This window comes from Sus scrofa, chromosome 6, assembly GCF_054392235.1.
Source record: "Sus scrofa isolate SSC_HxYL_T2T_F1_AM1 chromosome 6, Sscrofa_HxYL_maternal_Yorkshire_Landrace_v2.0, whole genome shotgun sequence".
Classification (NCBI taxonomy): Eukaryota; Metazoa; Chordata; class Mammalia; order Artiodactyla; family Suidae; genus Sus; species Sus scrofa.
In genome coordinates this window covers 103,869,129-103,893,341 of record NC_139388.1, presented here as the reverse complement: position 1 = coordinate 103,893,341, position 24,213 = coordinate 103,869,129, and the positions used below count along the sequence as shown (strand labels likewise).

Sequence of the window (24,213 nt, the reverse complement as noted above, 5' to 3'; positions counted from 1 at the left end):
GAGTCAAGCTCTTTTTCCAGCATTTTCACTCAAAAGGATGCTTCTGGAGATCTCCTTATGCCATTGAAAACTCGAGAGGATCCGCACTGAGCTACGGTCTAGGGAATCACCTTGCCTCTGTTTCCATCATTTATAAGATTTATTCTCTTCTTCCTGAAATAAAAGCGGATTCCACTTGTGCACTGAAAAACACTTCATTAAAGAAGAGGGAGACTAATGAAAGCTTCTTCCCCCAGCAGTGGCCCCCGAACCTAGGAGTGTAGGTTCTTCCCTCCTCTTTGCTTCTCCTTGACGGAAGGCAGGCAGGCCCCGGGGTCACCCACCCCCCACTTTCTGAAGGCCCCATTCTTCTTTTCCTCCATGATTGCGTCCCCTCCGTGCTCCTCTTTGCAGCGTGAGCAGGCACTTGGGGTGACATTATGCGGGTTCTCTTTGGAGACTGGCCTGATGAATGTTTTGTGACTCTGCAGGCAGAGGACTCTTAGGTGAACAGCTGTCGTGGTCCTCCGTCCCAAGGTGCAGACACCTCGGAGGGTGTCTCACCTGCCTGCCTCTTCCCAGCGCCTCATGAGGCTTTTCCATCCAGCCCGCCCCAGGGATCCTGGACCAGTGGGCCCCCGAGAGTGTGTGTCTGTCTCTGTATCACAGAGCCTACCATACTTCCATTCTCTTCTCTGCTCGAGTCTCTCTTTGGGGGCCTCATTTTTACCCCACCATGCAAATCTCATGTATCCGCCTTTATCTTGCAATTGTCAAGAATGACAGCAACCTTTGGTTCCCCGTCCACAGCGGGGCCCAGCAAGCTGGGGACGTTTCTCCCATCCCCGGAGAGACATGATTCTAGAAGAGGGCTGTGTCTTGTCCAAAGGGAACAAAATTCAAGTAACGGTTCCTTTAGGCAGATGGGTTTGGAACATTCCAGTTCCAAGTGCAAGGAATGCTTATGCAGAAATGCTTTGGAACATTCCAGTTCCAAGTGCAAGGTCTGCTGGGGGTCAGGTTTTTTTTTTTTTTAATAAATATTCCTTTGCTTGTGTAGCATGCTCACAATCAAATCTTTGAAACGTGAAGATTTTATTTGGCCCTAAAAGTCCTTCCACGTATAAACATGTTTTATGTCAGTGATGGGAACGTGGCTTCTTTCCTCCCAGAGGCAGTAGAGCAGGGTGGTTAATTAGAGTGCAGACACTGGAGTTGCCCTGCTTAGCTCTGTGAGAAATTCTCCAGAAGTATCCGCTAAAATTCTTACCATTACTGCTCCTCCATTGATTCCACCCACACACGCCTCTCAAAGCACATAGGCTTTAACCCAAGCCTGCTATGTACTCAAGTGGCTTCATACAAGCTAGTACATTCCACACCTGGGAATATGCTTCTTCCAGGACATGTCCAAGGGGAACCACTTGCAGTTTCACCAGCATCTGGCACCGCCCCCTCCCCCCAGCATGGAAATTATCGTCACTGTTGTGAACTTTTAAACAAATGTGAGTTGCAAAGATAAGTTCTCTCATAAGTTGCAGAAAGCATATTTCCCTCATTTTTGAGGTCATGCAGACATTGACCTTCTCCGAGGGCAACCAAGGGCACCAGCACGAGGTTCTGAAGGCTTCTCTGAGGCCTCCGTGTAAGTGAAAAGAGCTTAATTCCAAAGACCAGACAGCTTCCTTCCCAAGAGACTTTGTGCAAACCAATTTCTCATCTAAGAATTACAGAAGGATGTCTTAGAGAGGCACTTTGGAAGGCTAAGAAACCCCTGGAGAACAAAACGGGGCTGAGGAATCATCTGGGAAAGAAGATAATGATGGCAGAGGAGCAGAGGGGAATCAGAGAGAGAGGAAGGAAAGCCTGCTCTCTTGGCCTTTTGCAGCATCCTGTTCTGTGTTGGATGAGGCTGGCAAGGCAGGCTCTGCTTTCCGCTTGGTTGACCAGATGCCTAAAGGTGGCCAGTGACAATTTGCACCAAGGAGGTGGGAGACAGAGCAAAGCTGAAGGGAAAGGGATTTGTCTTCCAGGCCACTGACATCAACTGCATACAGTGAAGTCCCGGGATGTGCAGGGTCCCCCAAGCACTGCATGTCAGCCTAGGAAAAGGACCGTGGTGCCCATAGTTGATGAGTATAATGATGTTAAGAATTCTTACTCTTTTTTAAAGTTACATAACATTATCATGGCTATTATGGTCTTAAAAAAACACATAGAGACCCAGTGAAATACGTACACACAGACTAAAACAGACATTTCACTAGGGAGTAACTGTGGTTTTGAGGACTTGCAGGTAACCCACCCTGACCCGCATCCAAAGCCTCACTACTCACTCAGGGGAAGGTGAAAGGGATGCTAACCATTTTCCCACTAGTGTATGAACAAGTTTCCAAAACAAATTTTCTAGCTACACAGTCTGACCAATCTTTTTTTTTTTTTTTCCTTTTCTATTTTTGCTTATTAGGGCCACACTCATGGCACATGGAGGTTCCCAGGCTAGGGGTCTAATCGGACCTACAGCTGCCAGCCTACACCACAGCTCACGGCAACGCCAGATCCTTGACCCACTGAGCGAGGCCAGGGATCAAACCCCCAACCTCATGGTTCCTAGTCGTATTTGTTTCTGCTGCGCCACGATGAGAACTCCTATCAGACCAATCTTACTCTTCTATTTTCAAATAGAAAGTTTTTTTTCTAAGTTTTCTTAACACTGAGAGCATTTGTACCACTTTGAAGAATCTTTTGAGCATGTCAGTGTTTTATAAATGAAAATATGTGTAACAAAACTGGTTGTGATTTAAATCGTCACATGGCATATGCGGTATAGAGGCAACGAACGTTTTTTTAATTTTTTTTTTTTTTATGGCCACACTCACAGCATATGGAGGTTCTCCCAGCCAGGGACTAAATCCAGGCCACAACTGAAGCAGCGCCAGATCCTTTAACCCACTGCTGCAGGCCTGGGTGCAAACCCATGCCTCTGAAAACACCCAAGCCGCTGCAGTAGGATTCTTAACCCACTGTACCACAGTAGGAACTCCCAAAGTTATTTCTAATATAACTTTTTATTTTTTCATCTTTAATTAGGATTTTATTAATACATGAGTATATCTAAATAGTTAGGCCTGTGTATGTGTTTGTGTCAGAAATAATTTATTTTAAGGCTTCCATGAGTAATCTTGTCAATTTTTATTTTAAAATGCTTCATTCAAATTAATTTTAACACATGTAGCTTTTGTTTAAGGAAAAAAGAAAATTTCTAAAAGTATTAAGAAAAACTTAAGTCTCAAAGCCACTTTTTCCATTTATTTTCTTGTTTTAAGGTCTTAATGCGTAAGGGAAAGAAGGTATTCAGCATACTTGTGTCATTTTGTTGTAAGTTTACTTTTTTAAAAAATGTACCTCTTTATCTGTTTTTAACATGACCTGAGATGTAGTTAAGAGTTGGCGTTGGGGTTGGTAAGTGCAAATGATTACATTTAGAATGCATGAGCAGTGAGGTCCTACCATACAGCACAGGGAACTATATGTCTCTCGGGATAGAACACAATGGAAGATAGTATGAGAAAAGGAATGTATACATATGTACAACTGGGTCACTATGCTGTACAGCAGAAATTGGCACAGCACTGTAAATCTACTATATTTTAAAAATATGATGACTCTAAAGAAAAAAAAAGTGGCGTAGAAATACACAAACTTTCCTAGTAAAGATAAGTAAAGGAAAACCACAATAAAAATGATGATGGTCATAAAAATTTACAACAGGAAAGGGATTATAATAATGACTAATTAAAATACAATGAGCTCACATTGGAACCAAGATTCTAGACGGTACAAGTATGAAAAATGGGAATAGGAGTTCCCGTCGTGGTGCAGCAGAAACGAATCTGACTAGGAACCATGAGGTTGCGGGTTCAATCCCTGGCCTCACTCAGTGGGTTAAGGATCCAGCATTGCCGTGAGCTCTGGTGTAGGTCTCAGACAAGGCTTGGTTCTGGCATAGCTGTGGCTGGGGTGTAGGCCAGCAGCTGTAGCTCCGATTTGACCCCTAGCCTGGGAACCTCTATATGCCGTGGGTGCAGCCCTAAAAAGCAAAAAAAAAAAGGCGGGGGAATAAATAGTTAAAATTAAATACTAAGTTCCTGGTATTTCTTAGGAAGAAAGTGGTGGTTGATTAAGTTTATTAAGACATATTAAATAATACCTGCTGTATTATTCCTTACTTTTTTAATATTTCATAATTATTTTTAGTTGAATAAGTGAAGAAGATGAAAGTCAGATTATAAACCAAAAGAGAGTCGAGGTTGACGGGTCATGACTGATGCTACAGACAGAGGTGTCCCAGGCTATTTTAGATTTTATACATAGCCTGTCCATTAGTGTTTGGTTTATACTGATTTTCTCTTAATTAAATCTGACACGACCTTTTGGTGTCCAATCAGGCTTTCATATGTTCTAGTAATGCACCTGAAAACTGACATGCCGTGAAACTAATTATCTAGAGACAGCCGGGAATATTTGCAGAGCTAATATTGGCACACTTTCTTATTTCAGTCCGCAAGGAGAATTTTAGGGAATGGTATGAGTGAGATGTAATCGTCACTGTGTGGATTCAGGGTCCTAGAGGAAATGGATGCAGTAGGCAGGGGATGCCTAATTTTTCAGGTATAAGAGACGCACCCACCTTCCCAAAACTTTGTCATAATCATTCCATGATCTTAACTTACAGAGCCTCCAGGGAGAGCAAATGCACCTGTCAAACAAGTGTTGTTAGGCAGTATTAATTATTAATGCAGAAGCCAGTTGTTTTCTGTGTCACCATTAGTGCTTTTGTGACACCAGGCAGGCTCAGTCCGTAAAGCAGGGTGGCGTATTTTACCTTTTACATTTCACTCCTGCAAAAAAATGAAAAGCTCTTAAATGTAAAATTATAGACGTAGGTGTTAGGGAAGCATCCTATTGAAAAAGTGCATCAGAAACCACTGAAGGGACACCTTGTGCTCCGAACATTGAGAAACTGACTTCATAATACTTATTCTACATTATCTCCAGCGGTAGCAATAAGAGTAATGGATCTGAAATTGAGGGCCTCTTGTATTTATGAGCAAGAGCCTGGATGTGAATGCGTGGATCCTCAGCCCCTCTTCAGCGTATGGGTGTCTCACCGCCAGGGGTCTTCAGCTCAGATGGAGTGAGCTGGGTGCCGCAGGGCCTGAAGGAGGCCAAGCTGGGCCAGCACCCATGGCCAGGACTCCCAGTTTCCTGCAGCTGCTGCCCCTGGGGTCCCGCCCCCCTCCCTCTGTGTCACCACTGCTCCGTGTGAGCCCCTCACCACACAGCCACCCTGACGCTCCCAGGACAAGCCATGCCAGGTCGTTAGAGGCTGATGTGCACAGACAAGGCCCCCATGCTTGGGGAGTCATTCCGAAGTTTGCCGAGCTCAGCTGGATTGATGTGTGTTGGAACCCCAGCTTCCAAGTCACTTAGCCTCCTCAGCCTGGTTCTCATCGTGAGATAGAACTTAGTTGCGATGCTGAGAAATGAGAGCGCATGAAAGGCACGCCTGGCCTGAGGGCTTATCCAAGTGCCTCACTTAAAACCTCCTCCATCCTCCTCAGCTCCCTCCCTTGGGCCCCTTTCCCTTCCAGCTCAGAGCCTCCCACCCTCAGCCCTGCCATCAAAGCCACTCCTCCACCGGGGGAAAAGTAACGCTCTTCTTGCTGCCCCGTCCCCAGGAAAACACAGTCTCTTCCTGACTTTATCTCCTGGAGACACACATCCCTGGCTGACAGTGGCTCTTCAGATGGTTTTGCGTGTGCATCCCCAAAAGAAGTTTGAGAAAATCGTGGTCTCCCTTTTAACATTTTAAGTTGCCATCTGAAATTGTCATCACAGGAGTTCTCCTTGTGGCTGAGTGGGTTAAGAACCCGACCTAATGTCCGTGAGAATGCTGGTTCGATCCCTGGCCTTGCTCATTGGGTTGAGGATCCAGCATTGCCACAAGCTGCAGCATTGGTGGCAGAAATGGCTCGGATCCTGTGTTGCTGTGGCTGTGGCATACCCCTAGCCTGGGGACTTCCATATGTTGCAGGTGCAGCCCTAAAAAGCAAAAAAAAAAAAAAAAAGGCATCTAATGTGTTTCCCTGTGGCACAGTGGGTTAAGGATCTGGCATTGCAACTGCTGTGGCACAGGTTTGATCCCTGGCCCAGGAATGTCCACATGCTGTGGGCACCTCGGGTGGTTGGCATGGGTTTCCTTCTCCTTTAATTTTGCCAGGAGCATGCTGACTGGTGCACACACACACCTGTCAGTTCCCATGGCTGCAGTGTGACTGGTGGGGTCAGCAGACTCAGCCCCTTGGGCAACGTCCCCGACTCTCCTTTCAGTCAAGTGGAAACTATAGCACCTATTCCGTAGGATTGTCATGTTTTAATTACCGACATAAAACATGTAAAACACTCAGAGAACAACGATAGTTAGAGATCAAAAGAAGTCAGCTATTATTCTATACACAGTGGTACAGACCAATTTGTATCTGTACCTTCTCTTCCAAAAACTCCTTTCCAACACTCTGAGCTCCAAGGACCTTGACATCGGGCAGCTCTTGTTAAAGCAGAAAACATCCTATGTGAGAATGAGAACGGGAGAGGAGGGGTAAAGAAGCCATCTCTCAAGGTCTGAAATTACCATTTTTAATATCTCCCACTTCCCAGGAACTTGAGAACTTGCTTTTCACAATAGAGCCATCCTTGAATGTCTTTCACTTATGCTTTTCATAGCTTTTCATTGTTTTGTTTTGTTTTTTCTTTTTCTGCTCTTAGTTCTCTGCCTTTTTTAGTCATTGTTACTGCTCCTCCAGGGCTGGGTGGTGGAAGAACTAAGAACGGCCCCTCCACATGTCTTCGTCTCAGCAGAGAGGTCTACACAGGCCACCGAGCCCAAGGGGATGGGGCGAATTCCTGGCCTGATGCTACTGAAATCTGATGCTTCCCTTACCTTTCAAAAGTTCAGGTCCTCTGGGACCACTGCTGAGACTAACCTTCCCATCCGTGGAGCCCTCATCGGTACATGGACAGTCATGGTGATCGTGTGGCACCCTGCAGCCAGAAGCTGCGGGAATCAAACACCAGGGCCATTATTGCAGCTACTGGTGCTGAAGGGAGGGGTATGTGGGGCCCTTGGCCACTGTCTTGGAAACCCTGTCTTAGAAGATTGGCTGTTCGTCCACCCCGCGAGCTGTCCCCACTGACCTCTCTCTGCACTGAGGGCATTGCCACAGCAGCGTTTGGGAGACAGTCATTCAAGGCAGGGAATACATCCTGACCTGCCCCTGGTGGTCTCCCCCCGCCCCCCGTTTCAGCGCTGCCAGGGTCTGGGGCTGAGGGTGACCGCCCTGTGTACCAGGCACACGTCTGGAGGCCAAGCTGTTGGCTTATGATGTCCCCACCAGCAGCCACTAAACCCAAATGGTATCATGAGGTCTTACCCGCCAGGGCCCTGGTGTGCTTTTTTTCATTTCGTTTAAAGATGTGTATCTCTGAGTCATAATGTATTCAAGTCTCAGGAAATAATTTGAAATATGTCAAAAAAAGCAACAGGATTGACAAATTTTGCATCTAAAAACCTTACATTTGGGGAGTTCCTGGCATGGCTCAGTGGTTAACAAACCCAACTAGGATCCTTGAGGACAAGGGTTCAGCCCCGGGCCTCGCTCAGTGGGTTAAGGATCCGGCATTGCCCTTAGCTGTGGTGTAGGTTGCAGATGTGGCTCGGATCCTGCGTTGCTGTGGCTGTGGCATAGGCTGGCAGCTACAGCTCCCATTCGGCCCCTAGCCTGGGAATCTCCATATGTCTTGGGTGCAGCCCTAAAAAGAAAAAAAAAAAAATTTTAATAAAATAAAAACCTTACATTTGGGTGCCTGCCATCTTCCATGTTTCTCCCTCAAAAAAAAAAATTCTAACAAACACTCATGAAAATATCTTGAATCATCAGCCAAGCAAATAAACCTCTCCAGTGTCAGCACTGAGCAGTTTTACTGTTGAGCTGCCCGTGGGACCAGGTGTGGGAGAGGCCACATGGTATGCAGGAGGGGGCCGTTCTGGGACATCAGTGCCACTCAGGGAAGGAAGGGAGAAACAAGGGGCCAAGGGACAAGGAAGAACAGTACTGCATGGGTGGAAGGGGAACCTTTCCTGGCACCTTTCTTTTTTTTTTTTTTTTTTTGCTTTTTGGGGCCACTCATGTGATGTATGAAAGTTCCCAGGCTAGGGGGTTACCACTGAGCCATAATAGGAACTCCCCTGGCACCTTTTTTTCCTTCTCTCATCAACTTAGAATAATCTTTGTGTTCAAATTCATTTTCAGATTTTAGCCCCAAACTGCTTTAGTTCTTCTGGATTCCCATCCTAATTTTAGCACTGAAAAGACTCTCACCTAATGCATTCTTCTCACCTGACCCTTTTTTTTTTTAAGCCCAGATGAGTAGGTAAGAAAAATCAAGACTAAAATGTGTGTCGTGACCCAAGTGACCTGCTGATGCTTATCCATGTCCTTTATTTTAATGATAATCCACATGTAGTCACATAAACATTAAAATGCCCATGTCTTAACGACTGCTGTGCTTCTCGAGAAAGAACCCCCTGCTTTGTGGTTGGGGCAGCTCCCCTGCAGCTCCCTGAGGGCCACGTAACTGTCCTGCTCATTTTGAAGAAGCCCCTGTAAAAGATGCCCCCTCCCCCCCAGTGAATGGAGAAGGAGTAAGGGCAGTGAGTGTCCAAGCTTCTACAAGACCAAAATATGTCACAAAACGGACTCCTACAAATACTGTTTATCAATATGACCTAATATTTACACATTCAATATAATAGTTTAATAGTAAATAATATGTTTTATAAGGATGCATGCAGATGTATTCATTCATTTACTCATTAAGCCCTACTGTGTGCTGGGATCCCAGAGGCACTAAGGAAAGAACAGGCAGCCGCGACAGCCACATTCTTCCCGGGGGGCTTGACATAAGTCATCACAATCACAAGGGCATGTAAACCAAGAAAGGGCAAGGGGGTTCCACCCTAGAACTTGACTGCAGCCCTGAATGTCTCTATTGGACTCACAGGGAAGAGGGGGCTCTAGTCCTGAAGGCACGTGCTCTCTCGATGCTGGGACATCAGACTGGTCCATGGTAGCCATTGTCATCAGAACACAGAGTAGGTGGCACAGGGCTGTGTATCCAGTGAAGGTGGCAAGAAGCATCACCCTTTGGCTCAGGGTCACATTGGGAAAATTGTGTTTGCACAAAGACGGAGTCAGGGTATTTTTCCCTCGTGAATAAGTAACAAGCTGTTAAGTACACAATGGAGGCTGGAAGCGTGATGATGGATGGGATCTGATGTTTACTGGCTCCTCTGCAACCTTGATTGAAGGCATTGAAATTGTCAGCCTCTAAATCAGGAGAATGGCACGCACATGCCAAGGGACAGGGCCAAGCGGCAGGCTCATCTCCGTGGGAGGTGGCGTGCAAGGCGCCACCAAGGACTGGACGCAGAGGCTCAGAGGTAGAGGAACAAGTACAGCCAGAGCAGTGGGATAGATGGTGGGAGCTTGTGTTATGGAGGGAAGGCACGGAGGCTTGACAGTGAGGAAGAAGAAGACAAGGGCCACAGGGTCCAACTGATAACAGGTCAGGAGGAACGAGAGGTGACAGGAGCCTCAGCCCGAGAGCGACCATTCCTAACATCTTTCAATGCACCTTGTGGGGAGGGATGCACGGGGCTTTGGGATTGGCATACCCACACTGTGGTATGTGGACTGACTGGTCAATGGGGACCTGCTGTGTAGCACAGGGAACTCTACCCAACATTCTGTGGTGACCTATATGGGAAAAGAATCTGAAAAAGAAGGGCTGTGTGTATATATGTATAACTGATTCACTTTATTGTGCAGCAGAAATTATCACAACTTCGTTTATCAACCAGACATCAATAAAACTTCAAAACAAAACAAAACGAAACAAAAACGGAGTTCCTGATAGGGCACAGTGGGTTAATGATCCAGCCTGTCTGTGAAGGTGCCAGTTCGATCCCTGGCCTGGTGCAGAGGGTTAAAGATGCCGCATTGCTGCAGCTGTGACCTAGGTCTCAGCTCCAATTCGGATTCGATCCCTGGCCTGAGAACTTCCATATGCTACAGGGGTGGCCAAAAAGAGGGGAAAAAAAAATACTTAAAAAAAATACTTTTTAAAAAAATGCACCTTGTTTTTGTTCTCATGCTTGGCTGTTTATAAAATGCTTGCATGTGCATTGACTCCACGAATCCTCAGAGTAACACTGAGAAATGTTCCTGAAATCAGTTATGTAGATAAAGATGAAGATACCAGTGGTCACAATGACCCAGTAACTTGCCCCAAATCACACAGCCAGGTCAAAGTCAGAGACAGATCTCCAATTCACACGTCTGAGCTCTAAACCCAGCCATCTGCAGTGTCCAGATACAACAGGACAGCTGTTCCCATGGGTCCCCGAACACCAGCTAGCATGTGACTCCGTGCCTTTGAAGTAGCTTCCTCTCCTGTCCTCACACTTCTGCTCCTGTATAAAGATTTATGCTATTACGTTTAGGCCCTCAAATAGGTATGGGCAGAGGATAGAGTTTGAGTGTTGTGAAAATCTGCATTAAAAAAAAGTTTAGGGAGTTCCCATTGTGGCGCAGCGGAAATGAATCTGACTCGTATCCATGAGGAAGCAGGTTTGACCCCTGACCTCACTCGGTGGGTCAATGATCTGTTGCCATGAGCTGTGGTGGAGGTCACAGACGTGGCTCGGATCCCATGTTGCTGTGGCTGCGGTATAGGCCGGCAGCTACAGCTCTGATTTTACCCCTAGCCTGGAAACATCCATATGCCTCAGGTGCGGCCCTGCTAAAAAGCAAAAAAAGAACAAAGAAAAAAAAAGTTTAAATTCCAAATTTCTGTACCCATACAATATCCACAGCACTGGCATTCTTGTAATACCTATTTCCCAGTCCATAAAAGGAGCTTTTCAATTCTCAGAGCCCAAGAGCTAGGAATAGAGGTCTTGATCATGCTTAGTCACAGGAAGTACAACTTCTCTCACTTTAGGAAGTCAGGCAAAAATTTTTTAAAGGACTAATTTGACAGATAGCCCAGACTAAAAAAAAAAAATCAGAAACAAGAAAAGGCTATTTTTCCTATAGACTCATTTCCTTCTGGGTATCTGCCAGTTGTGAGCAGAAAGAGTAATGTGACTCATTTTTTAACATTTCACTCTTGAATATTATGGAGATAAATAGCTGAATGATGAAAAAATAACTTTCAGGGCAGTCATTTCAGAGGGACAAAAAAAGAGCTCAAACGCAGATCCGTTGCATGACATGAGGAAACTCAACCATGGGTGAAAAACCCACTATCTCTACAGGTGCCATTTTAGGGAGCACCCCCTCTCGCATCAACACTAGAAAGGCCAATCCAGCCCACCTAAAGAAATGAGGGCGTTGCCTGCAGCTGTCCCGAGATGGATTTCCAAGCCAAGAAATTGTCCACTTGCACACTTACAAAGAAAACCAAAGTCTCTGCTGTGTTTTATTGCAGGACCAATGCAGGAGACCATCTACGACTTCTGGAGGATGGTGTGGCATGAAAACACCGCCAGCATCATCATGGTGACCAACCTGGTAGAAGTGGGGAGGGTAAGTCACTGGCCACCTCCTGGCCATTGGTCCCTTGCTTGGATGGTCATGGGAAGCATAGCGAGAACGCCCCAAACCATTAACTACTGCGACTCCTCCTATTCTTCACTGCATTTGCTTATAAATCATCAGTAAACAGAGCCTGAATTGCTTTCACTTGTTGCGATAGCAACAGCCAGGAAAGGCACTCCAGATTTAAAAGCAGTTGTTTTCCGGCTATATTGAGCGCACCACAACACAAAAACACCACAAAGCCTGTGTGCAGGTTGTTGAGTGTCAGGAGGCAATGGGGGGCCCAGGAGACAGGGCTGCATTCCCTGCCTCGGGAAAATCCACCTTAGAAACAGCCTGCAGCCCTAGAGTCAATCCTGGGCTTAGAATTCCGGCATTTCTCTTGCTTAGATCTTCCTGACGCGTAAAGTGGAACCACCCTCTGCCCCCGAGGTCTTATGTTACTTCATCTGTACCCACTGTTAGTTGAGCTATTTTTATTTAATCAGGAGACTCCTAAGTAGTTAAGATCTTGACCGTGGTATGCGACAGGATTATTCCCAAAGGGAACAGAGAAGGTACACAGGATGCAGTTGGTTTTTTTGAATACTGGGGCCAATTCTGTGGGTCTGCTGGAGAACCTATTACTTCTGAGAGCTAATAGGATTGACCCTCAGCCCGGAGGTTAGCCTTGAATTGAAATACAGGGGCTGTTTCTTAATTTTCTCTGTCAGCCTTTAAAAGAAAGGAAATCCTGCCATATATGACAACATAGATACACCTGGAGGACATCGCTCCAGGTGACATAAGCCAGTCACAAAAGGACAGATACCATGTGACTCCACTCAGGAATGATGGGGGAGAGTCAAGTGCACAGAAGCAGAAAGTACAAGGGTGGCTGCCAGGGATGGGGGAGGGGGGCTCGGGACATTACGTTCCGTGGAAATGAAGTTTCAGCCACGCCAGATGAACAGAGACTTGCTGAACAAAAAGTGCTTATAGCCAACAATAGGGCATCACACACTTTGTTTAAGAGGGTAGAGCTCCTGTTGAATGCTCTTACCACCCCCACCACACCTGCCTAGAAGCTCACAGGAAACTTACGGGGGATGTTTTCTGTTACCTTGGGTGTAGGGGGGTACCAAGGGTGTAAGCACCTGTCGAAAACCTATCAAATTGTGTGATGGGGGTACTCTATACATCAGTTATGCTTCTTCCGAAGCTGTTCTAAGAAATGGGTTTTTAGGAGTTCATGTCGCAGCTCAGTGGAAATGAATCTAACTAGTATCCATGAGGACGCAGGTTCAATCCCTGGCCTTGCTCAGTGGGTTAAGGATCCCGAATTTCCATGAGCTGTGGTGTAGGTCACAGATGCGTCTCAGATCTGGTGTTGCTGTGGCGGTGGTGTAGGCCAGAGCTACAGCTCCAGTTCACCTCCTAGCCTGGAAACCTCCATATGCTGTGGGTGCAGTCCTAAAAAGACAAAAAGACCAAAAAAAAAAAAAAAAGATTTTCAGAAAATATCAGGAAGCACAAACGAGGAAGAAGAAAGACTTAAAAAGTGGGAGGTACTTACAATTCTAGCAAAAATGACCTCCTCCTACAAACATCTAGAAATTCTAGATAAAAGATAAACATTATATATATAAATGTATTTAACATAAAATATAAATATATGTGTAAACAAATTTCAAAAATGTTTAGCTTAGCTCTCAGGAAAGGAAACTAGTGGAGACCAGAAGGAAATGGGGGCGAGGGCAGGGCCCCAGCGCTCTGCCCGTTGGAGTCTAGGCAGGTGGATCTTGGATCTTGAGGTTTTTTTCTTTTTAATGTATCATGAGATAGTTTTATTTTGCAATTCCCTTATGCATTTGCTCAATACTATTCTTATTATTGGCATCTTTTAGGAGTTTCATTTTTTTCTAAAAGCGAATAAATAGAACTGAAAAATATCTAGCCGTTAAAAAAACTTTACTTACTTTAACTTTTCATGCAAAAGAATTAACCTTCATGTAGTAAATTATGCCCTGTGTATTTACTGAACCCGTTTCCATGTTAACTGTGTAATCACAAGATCACTGCAAGTAAGTCATCTTAAAGAAATTGTAGTGATCGGAGTTCCCGTTGTGGCTCAGTGGTTAACGAATCCGACTAGGAACCATGAGGTTTCGGGTTTGATCCCTGGCCTCGCTCAGTGGGTTAAGGATCTGGTGTTGCTGTGAACTGTGGTGTAGGTTGCAGACACAGCTCAGATCCTGCGTTGCTATGGCTTCTGGTATAGGCCGGTGGCTACAGCTCCGATTCAACCCCTAGCCTGGGAACTTACATATGCCGTGGGAGTGGCCCAAGAAATGGCAAAAAGACAAGAAAGAAAGAAAGAGAGAGAGAGAGAGAGGAAGAAAGAAAGAGAGAGAGAGAGAGAGAGGAAGGAAGGAAGGAAGAAGGGAGGGAGGGAAGGAAGGAAGGAAGAAAAGAAAGAGAAAGAAAGAAAGAAAGAAAGAAAGAAATTGTGATCAGCGACAACAACCTGCTTAAGTTACTGATAAGAAGTGTTTGTTTTTTACTGAGTAGCATCAGATTGGATCTTCACTTTTAAGCTCATCAAGAATAGGAGGTAACATCTCGACATGTGCAATGCTAAGAATGTGAACGGAGGTGGCCACATAAAACCTAAACCTACAGTTTTAGGACAGAGAAAAGGCAAAGGGGAGGGGGGGAGGGAAGTCAGCTGGGCCCCAGACGGGGAAATAGCACAGAGGCAAGTCCATCTTCACTTAGGATCTGGGTACGAAACCACTTGCACTAATTCACAGGTCAAAGTAAAACACCCTCATATAATTCAGAAAATAGTTAGAACTGTGAATCACGAAGTATGAAATAATAAACTCGTAGGACGCAAATAAAATGGTACCTAAAAGTGTACCATTATATATGTTCTTAAGCGTTACTATTAGAAAATGAAGCATCTAATTCAAAAAGATAAATGAGGAACACAGTACAACTAAAGAGAAAAAAATGAAAAATAGTGTAATTGTCAAGCAGGACTAATACTGTACAGCACAGGGAACTATATCCAATGTCTTGGGATATAACATGATGGAAGAGAGTATGAGAAAAGGAATGTGTGTGTGTGTGTGTGTGTGTGTGTGTGTATGACTGGGTGGGTCACTTTGCCATACAGTGACACATCATTGGCACATCATTGTAAATCAACTATACTTTAATAAAAAACTTTGAATTTAAAATTTTTGAAAGGGAAATGTCATAGAAGAACAGAAAGTTATTAAATAAAATCAAACAATACCAAAAATCACCATAATCAAAAAGTTTTTGTGGACTAATGAAATTGAAAAACATCTGACAATCGGAAGCAAAAGAAAGGAAAATTAAAAATAACCAATATTAGGAACACAATAAAGTTTTTTTTACCATAATACATAAGTAGCAAAAAATTGAAATTTTCGATAAAGTAGGTAATTTTCTTGACAAATACGATTTTCCAAAACTGACTCGAAAAGAAACAGAAATTCTGAAAAGACATTCATTATTTAAAAAGTGAATTACCGTTAAAATATGACCCATGGACACTTTGCTATATAGCAGAAATTGACAGAACATTGTAAATCAACCATAAAAAAAGGAAAAAAAAATGTTTAAGTGACCCATGGAAAAAGCACTAGTCCCAAATGTATTATAGGCATGTTCTGCTAAATACTCAAGGGATGAATAGTCCAAATCTTATAAAAATTATTCTGAGGAGACAAAAAGAAAGACAATCCCCCCATTTTATTTTAAGAGACTAGTATTACCTTGATCTCAAAACTAGACAAGAACCTAGGAAAAGGCAAAATTATAGATACCACAAATTGGGAAAAAATAAATAAATCAATAAATCAAAATAGGGAGCCCAGAAGTTGATGTAGGCATTTGTGGGGAAATGTGTCATTACTGGAGAAACATGAGCTTTTCTATCAACTGAGCTGGGACATTTGGTTTTTCATGTAGACCAAAAAATCCTATCCATTTCATAAAACACCCCAAAATGAATACCAGCTAAAGAACAAAATTAACAAATAAAGCTCTAAAACTTTTAGAAAAAAATATGGAGTAAAATATTTATGATCTTTGTTTTTTTAAGTATGTTGCAAAGATACCAAAAGCTCAATCTTTTAAGAAAAGGATGGGGAAATTAAAATGTAAACGTTTCTGTACAATAAAGAATATTAGTATAGTGACAAGATGGGAGAAGCTAGGGGACCGTTTTGTGAAGTATTAAAACTTGTAAAAGGCTAGTTGACATTCTAACAGGATAGAAACAATTTGTGTCTCTAAATTACCCATCTCCTGGGAGGAGTGAGAGCAGGGGAGCTGGCCTAGCAGCAAGGCGGCCAGGGGAGTCACTGTATGACTGACCTGTGGTGCGGGGGGCGTCCCTGAGCCTCCCCACCACCAGCCTCTCACCCTGGCAGTGGGGGCGTGATGACACCTGCCTCACAGGGTTCTTGCAAAGAGTCAGTGAGTTTCTACTTGCCAGGTGGTTAGAGAAGATCCCACCCCATCCTGAGAACTTGCTAAACACAGGTGTTAATGGAACGCTCACCTTTCCTCCAGCAATGCTAAGACCTACAATGGCATCTGCAAATTACCTTTTTCACCCCAGATCCTTACTAGGAAAGCAGTAATGACTACTGGGGAAAAAAAAAAAAAAAAAACTTAAGGAAGTTCCCGTTGTGGCTCAGCGGTTAACGAATCCAACTAGGAAGCACAAGGTTTCGGATTCGATCCCTGGTCTTGCTCAGTAGGTTGAGGATCCGGCATTGCATTGCCATGAGCTGTGATGTAGGTCACAGACGCAGCTCAGCATAGGCCGGCGGCTACAGCTGTGGTTAGACCCCTAGCCTGGGAACCTCCATATGCTGGGGGAGCAACCCTAGAAAAGGCAAAAGACAAAAAAAAAAAAAAAAAAAAAAAAAAAAAAAAAATTTCACCTCCACAGAAAGCAGGCTCCTTTAAGGGAGGAGACAGCCTTATGGGTGTTTGGGTCTGTCCTTCTTGGCACTCAGTAGTGAGCAACACTGAGCTCATAAAACTCAACAAAGTGAGCAAAAGAGAATTTTCCCCAGAATTCTTTGTGTCAGAGAGCAGTTGGCATCAGCAAGGTTACCTGTGAAACAGCTGAGCAGAACACTTCATCTCTGCCTTCCCCTGAAATGTAGGATTCATTCCGAATCCTTCTCTCATCTCACAAATACTTGCTGACTGCCAGGTATGATGAGGAAGAAGAAAGATCTGGAGACCGAGTCACGGTGTTTTGTTCTCACAATATCCGTGTTGCTTGAAAGCATTCACAGCCTCAGATTTTACATAGTGGCCTCAGAATCTCTTAAGATAATCCCAAGATAAATGGCTTGAAAAGCAGATCATTATTAAAAATAACAACTAATACTGGATTTTTTTTTAAGTAAAGGCACATGTATTTCCTGCTTAATTGAAATTCCAAAGTACATTATCTTAGGACCTAGCGATTTAGAGCTATTTTCATAGGGTAAACCCTCTTGCTTTTAAGGAAAAATCAGGACATCTTAGGAAAAACAAAAATCAAGACAGATCACAGGAAGATTATGCTGTAAAATTACTACAGTTAAAAAAAAAAAAAAGCCTCAAGCACTCAGGCCCACTGTCTGTTAGACATGGCACCTTTTGCTGAGCTTCAGGGTTCATTGTCAGTTACCTGCCTTGGAATAACAGCAAACAAAAAGGCCAGGTAGGGAGTTCCTGTCGTGGCTCAGCAGTTAGTGAACCTGATTGGCAATCGTGACAACCCAGGTTTGATCCTTGGCCTCACTCAGTGGGTTAAGGACCCGGCATTGTGTGGTGTAGGTCACAGACGTGGCTCGGATCCTGTGCTGCTGTGGCTCTGGTGTAGGCAGGCAGCTACAGTTCCAAGTGGACCCCTAGCCTGGGAACCTCTATATAGTAGTTGTGGCCTTGAAAAGACAAAAAGATCCAAAAAAAAAAAAAAAAAAGTAGTGGTCTCTGTTCCTTCCATCAGACATTGGACTTGTCCCATACAGAGTGGCCACTGTTGGTATTTTTGATGGAAACTGTTCTTTCTGACAAGCAGCCATGGAGCTTCAGCCAAATGTTTCAGCCATAAATGGAAACCCACAGACAGATTCACAGACACCCAGTAATTTTAGGTCTGGTCAGCTTACTTAAAAAAAAAAAAATCCTTCCAAATCCTCACCCAGTTTGTGGGGACGTGGTAAGCTCTGAAGAGTCCCCTCTGTTACCATCCGCCCCTTGGTCCAGCCTGTCTTCAATTAGTAATGCACTTAATGGCATCTGTCCTTGAAATGTCTGATGTGACTTGGGGGTGTTGACAAGAGGTCGCATTCCCTCTGGGAGAAGGCCTCCCCGTGTTCCAGGCCACTTCCCATTGTTTGTCCAGCACATCTGCTGAGAGATGCCGTCCCCATTTTCCACGCTTGGAAACAGCGACAACAAACCACTGAAGAAATGAAAACGACATGGGTTTTAAGGGCAGCAACTGCCTACTTAACGTGTTGACTGCACGAAGCGTGTCCTTCATGAATCAGGCATGAGCCAGGCCGACGCTGTTTGTTTACACAGGCTTGATTCATTAAGCCAGAGCCGGGAAGCTGTCCCCGGGTTTTTGCCCTGGAGCGCTCTGCATTAGGCCTCTGTAATTGCCAGAGCTGGAGCCGCTGGGAGGCCTCCCTGTCACAGCACCTGTGCAGAAGCCTCAAACACCTCACTTCCCTCCAGCGGGCTCCACCGCACATCTGCCAGAACCTGTCATCATCTAAGGCTTCCGTTCGGCCCTGCATCCCCTTCCGCCCACGTGTTGTGGTCCTGCGCCAGTTTCCCTGGCACCTGCTGATAGCTGCCCACCTGGCAGGTAAATTGCACCGCCGGGAGGTGTTGCAGTTGTTTTCCCTCTTTAATGATCGCCGCCAGGAACACGGAGCTCTTTACCCACCGCCTGTTTCCCAGGCACCCCCACTGACACCGTTTGCCTGGAGCCTCAGGACTCCACTGTACTCATCCATCTGCCCAAAGCCTTAGAACCAAGTCTGAGGACCTCCCCAAGGAGATTTTTGCACCAGTAATTTAAGCTAATGATTTCTAAACATATTTAGTCAGTTTTATGAAGACCTCATTAGAACGTGACTGTTTATTAAAATCTCGTCATATAGGAAAATTATCGTTGAGTGTGCTGAGTAATTCTGGTAACAAGTGACGAAGGGTTTTGGAGCCAAGAGAAGCAGGGGCCAGAGAGGTTAACTGCCATCAATATAAGGGATGCAAGAGAACCACGGGATGGATGCTTTGGGTTAGCATCTACCCAGAGAGGTTGACCTGTTATTCCTTTCGCATGCTTGTCACTAAAAGAGTAATGGAAGAAAAAAGTTAAAATGAACCCCAGACATCAGAATTAGCTAATTCACATGTAAGGAGAGTATATTAAGATTCCAGGAGTTCCCGTCGTGGAGCAGTGGTTAACGAATCCGACTAGGAACCATGAGGTTGCGGGTTCGGTCCCTGCCCTTGCTCAGTGGGTTAATGATCCGGCGTTGCCATGAGCTGTGGTGTAGGTTGCAGATGCGGCTCGGATCCTGAGTTGCTGTGGCTCTGGCGTAGGCTGGCGGCTACAGCTCTGATTCAACCCCTAGCCTGGGAACCTCCATATGCCGCGGGAGCCGCCCAAAGAAATAGCAAAAAAAAGACCAAAAAAAAAAAAGATTCCAAGCGCCAATGTCACATACAGCAAAGAATATGTGCTTTTCAATGTGACCTTTTATGTATAGAATGGATAAACAACAAAGTCTTACTGTACAGCACAGGGAATTCTACTCAGTATCCTGCAATAAACCATCATGGGAAAGAATGTGAAAAAAAACTCTATTTATATGTAAAACTGAGTCACTTTGCTGTACAGCAGAAATTAACACAGCATTGTAAATTGACTATACTTCTATGTTAAAAAAGGAACATCTCCTTTTCTACAAAAGCCACCAGATCCAGGATCAATGGAAGAAACAAGAGAAAGGCAAGATTTCCCTTTATAACATGTGGAAATGCCACTTAACAGTAAAAGAACATAGCTAATGCCTCATGGTACAAAACAACAATAACATTTTTTTACAAAATCTCTCAAGTTGTTCCAAGATATCAAATTCCTACATGAGAGGAGACAAATTCTTTTTGTAGCCATTGCTGCAAGTTTTCCTTCTTGAACTCTCATGATTGCCTTTCATCAGCCTTTTTTTGAAGGCATTGGATGTTTAAGATTGACATTTTGTGACCTGCTCCATTATAGCCTTAGCCTTCGATGAACTTATGTTCATTCAATACATATTCCTCTCCATTCTTACCTACTGTCAGCCATTTCAACAATCACAGTAATGTTGCTGATTCAAGCCTTGCCTCCCTCCATAATTTTCACACAACACCAGGAAAGAAGAAGTCTGCGCTGTGGCCTGTGATGGTTCTTACCCAGACCGCATTTCACATCGCCTCCCCTAACACATCACCCAAGAGACGAGACCCGACCTGGTCCTGCGCCATCAGCAGCAGGTAGAGGTCCTCTGCAAGCCCCTCCTTCCATGCCAGTACATCTTCCAGGAAAGAAGACCCACCCCACCCCAGCTGCCCTGGTGAAACTTTGAGGCTTGCTCTGCTCAAAGATCTCAGTTCCCCTCTTAAAAAGTTAGAAAAAGAGCCCGATTTGTCTTGGTCCCAAACTGACCCCGAAGTAAGTCTGCTGATCCCTTTTCAACACAATGTAGCCAACACTTAATGATACACCTACTATATCCATGGCACTAGGCAACACGAAGATATTTATAATTCACTTGTCCTCCAAGAACGTAAAATACCATAATAGAGAACATTTAAACTGTTAACTGTAGTAACATGTAAGTCAGAATGATGGTGACCCTAGTGAAGGGGCTGATTCTGCCTAAGGGAATCTCAGAGGACTTTCTGGAGGAGGTGATGAGGAACTGGACCTTAATAGGAGAAAGGATAAAATGGCAAGAAGACGACAGGAAAAACACAGAGAAAGGGGAGTCATTTATCAGGAAATACAATCACTGCTGGAAAGCAGTGAGGGTGCTAGTCGAGCAGAGATTGACTGGGGTCTGAAATGGTTGCAGTCACAAGGGGGAACCTTGTGGGTTGCAGCTGGCAGGTGTCGTTTTAAAGATGGCTGGCGTCTTTGACTTTGGTCCAGGTCACGGGAAGTCTGGGTCCTCAACAGTGCAGGGACATGTCTGAGACCGGGTCTTTGGGGCTGCCTGACCCCATTTCTGTTTGCCTGCATGGCAATTGCTCTGTTATAATTTCCCTTTGTCATCACTGCCTGCCAGGTTGTGCTGTGTGAACCATGAACCCCATGGCAATGGAGTGGGGGCTGCATGTGTGGTGAAGACAATTGTGTAGCTTGTTCTTAGAGGAATGAATCCAAGCAAAGAGCTGGAGCAGCACCCAGAAGGGAAGCAAGATCAAGACGTGACAATGAGGGTGTGTGGGTGTGGGAGTGTGTGTGGGGTGGGGGGTGTGCGTGTGATGGGATGCGAGTGGGTTGTGAGGGTGTTGAGTGGGTGAATGTGCCTGTGAATGGGTGAGTGTGTGTTTGGGGCGGGGGCATATGTGTGATTGTGTGTGAGTGGTTGTGTGAGTGAGTGTGTGTCAGTGTGTGTGTGCGCATGTTGACAGGGTAGGCAGGAGCATAGTTGGGAGTCTGAAGAGATTCATTGGAAGCAGAGAAAAAAAAAGGGAGAGATGATCACACTAAGTGACGTAAGTCAGACAAAGACAACATCATATGACATCACTTCTATGTGGAATCTGAAAACAGGATACAAATGAACCTACTTAACAACAGAAATAGACTCCCAGACACAGAAAACAAACCTAGCAATGAGGTCCTGCTATACAGCACAGGGAACTTGTGATGAAATATGATGGAGGATAATGTGAGAAAAAGAATGTGTGTGTGTGAGTCACTTTGCTGTACAGCAGAGATTGAGAGAACACTGTAAATCAACTAAAATAAATAGTTTGAAATTTAAAAAAAAAGAATGGTTAAACAAGAGATGAGATTCAGTGAAAAAAAGAAAAACAAACATGTTTACCAAAGGGGAAGTAGGAGAGGGCTAAATTAGGAGTTTGAGATTAACAGATACACATCACTGTATATAAAATAAATAAGGACCTACTGAACTGCCCAGGGAACTCTAGTCAATGTCTTGTAATAACCTACTCTGGAAAAGAATCTGAAATAACTGAATGACTGCTATATACCTGAAACTACACAACATTGTAAGTCAACTCTACTTCAATAAAAGAAGAGAAAAAGGAAAGATGATAGAGGAAAATCACAGAGCAGGTGGGAGGGGACTTTCTCAGTTAACAAGTGTATGATACACACCAGCCAGCGTGCACACACACAAAAGGCTACAGCCACAGAGACAGATTATGTGTGGCCTGTCCACAGTAATGGGGAATCAAACAAGGTGATTCGGTCTCACGATGAAGACTTCGCAGAGCACGATGGCAGGTCCTAAAATTCAGAGGTGGCAATAGGACCTGGAGCCCAGGGAGCTGGACAACCCGGAAGCGGAGTCATACGTGAGCTGAGGACCAAGTGGTTCTCACCTCCAAGCCTCAGTTCACAGCCCAGCGGGAAGGGAAATTGGCCCAACGAACTAGAAAATTCCATGTTTAAACAAAGACACCGGCTCTGTTTGTTCCTTACATGTTGGCTCAGAAATCCATTTGAATGACACGCGCATCAGCCCAGATCTTCCGTCATCCATGTGGCCTCCCCGCACTCATTCAGTGTCTGCTCTGGGTACCAGCAGCAGCAGAAAGCAGAATCTGGGTTTTTTGTTGTTGTTGTTGTTGTTGTTTTATAGGAAGTGATTCAGTAAGAGGACCTGAGTGTCCCTTCCTTAGGAGCGAGCTGTCTGCTCCTATTTCCTCAGCGCTGTTATACCCAGACTTTGGAGGTGGTCTAGGGCAGAACGTGGCAGTGTGTGATTAGGGTCCAGTGAGATGAATTCTGCAGAGGTTCTGTCTGTATGTAATTGACGCAGGCAGTGAGAGATGTGCAGTCTGTAATTTAGGGACCTTCTTTTGAAAATGATCTAATCTGACGACAGTAAACTATAATTGGAAAGAACGTGTTCTTTTCAAAAGGTCTCAGAATTGCCTCTGATGACCCACTGGTTTATCAGCTGGCACAGTCAGGAAGCCTTACCTTCCCAGCACATTTCTGGGCTTTTAACTGACGCTCAGCAGTTCCATGTCTGTTTCCTGCAGGCAGCAGAGGAGGCTTTGTAGGGAGATGGGGTTTCTCAGGAAAAGTCTTGCATTCATTTAATAAGGCTTTCTGGGCCCACCCCGCCATGTCGTGTGGAACTCCGAGTGTGAGGTTGGCACCTGGAAGATGATCATTTTGTGCAGAGAAGTAGTTATTTTTTTACCCCCCACCCCCACCCCAAAGCAATAGAGAATCATCGCCTTCCCTTAAAGTCCCTCAGTCCAATTTCCTGTTGACCGGAAAGGCAAACTGTGGTATAAAGGACAGGCCCAAACAGATACAGTCGTGAAACAGCCTCATTTCACTGGGACACGCTTCACTGCCTATTCAATTAAGTAGCGATTTTGAAAAAAATATGATAATGAAGGAAAACCAGTACTCTCAGAATCAGACAAGGAGAAAACCTCCAAACCTTATTCTTCAGTCTCACTGAAGGCCTACATTAAATACTAAGTACTACCTTTTAAAGCTTAAAGCAATGAGGCTCCCAATATAAAATATTGTAACTGTAATGCCAACTCCAACTTCCATAAACTTTATTCTTATGGTGTCCCTGCAACTAAGGCGGGGGGGGGGGTGCATATATCTGCCTTTTTTTTTTTTTTTTTTTTTTTTGTCTTTTTTAGGACTGCACCTACGGCATATGGAATTTCCACGCTAGGGGTGGAATCACAGCTGCAGCTGCCGGCCTACACCACAGCTCACGGCAATGCCAGATCCTCAACCCACTGAGCGAGGCCAGGGGTCAAACCCACGTCCTCATGGATACTAGTTGGGTTCGTTACCACTGAGCCACAACGGGACCTCCGATGTATATGCTTTTTTAAAAACTAGCTATTCCTCTTCCTCACACTTGCTTACGTGGGTAACCTAGACTAGTCTGATCTCTTTCATGACTTCCACACCTTCTGATCTTAATAAGAGGTTCTTCCCAAATAGGCACATCACACACACGTGCGCGCACATACACACACACACACACACACACACTCACTCTCCTGCCCACACATCCTTACCTCAGTTTCAGAGGTGTTCTTTGCCTTGTTGGGAACAGCAAACTGCTATTTGTCCTAAGTACAGAGGGTGGTCTCTTTTTTCCTGAATTCTGTACAAGTCGACACAGTGAATGAATGAATTTCCTGGGGTAAAGACAAGACCAGGCTCACAGCTTTTTCTCCC

General features: G+C 44.7%; 1 protein-coding gene across 20 annotated transcripts in view; it reads left to right on the top strand.

The window, feature by feature from the left end:
• PTPRM (protein tyrosine phosphatase receptor type M) overlaps positions 1–24,213 on the top strand; it is a 749,885-nt gene that overhangs the window by 681,565 nt on the left and 44,107 nt on the right. For all 20 annotated transcript variants that reach the window (XM_084964179.1, XM_084964175.1, XM_084964177.1 and 17 more), the window contains one exon: positions 11,593–11,690. In XM_084964179.1, coding sequence (XP_084820305.1) covers positions 11,593–11,690 — 98 coding nt within the window. The remainder of the gene's footprint in view (positions 1–11,592; positions 11,691–24,213) is intronic.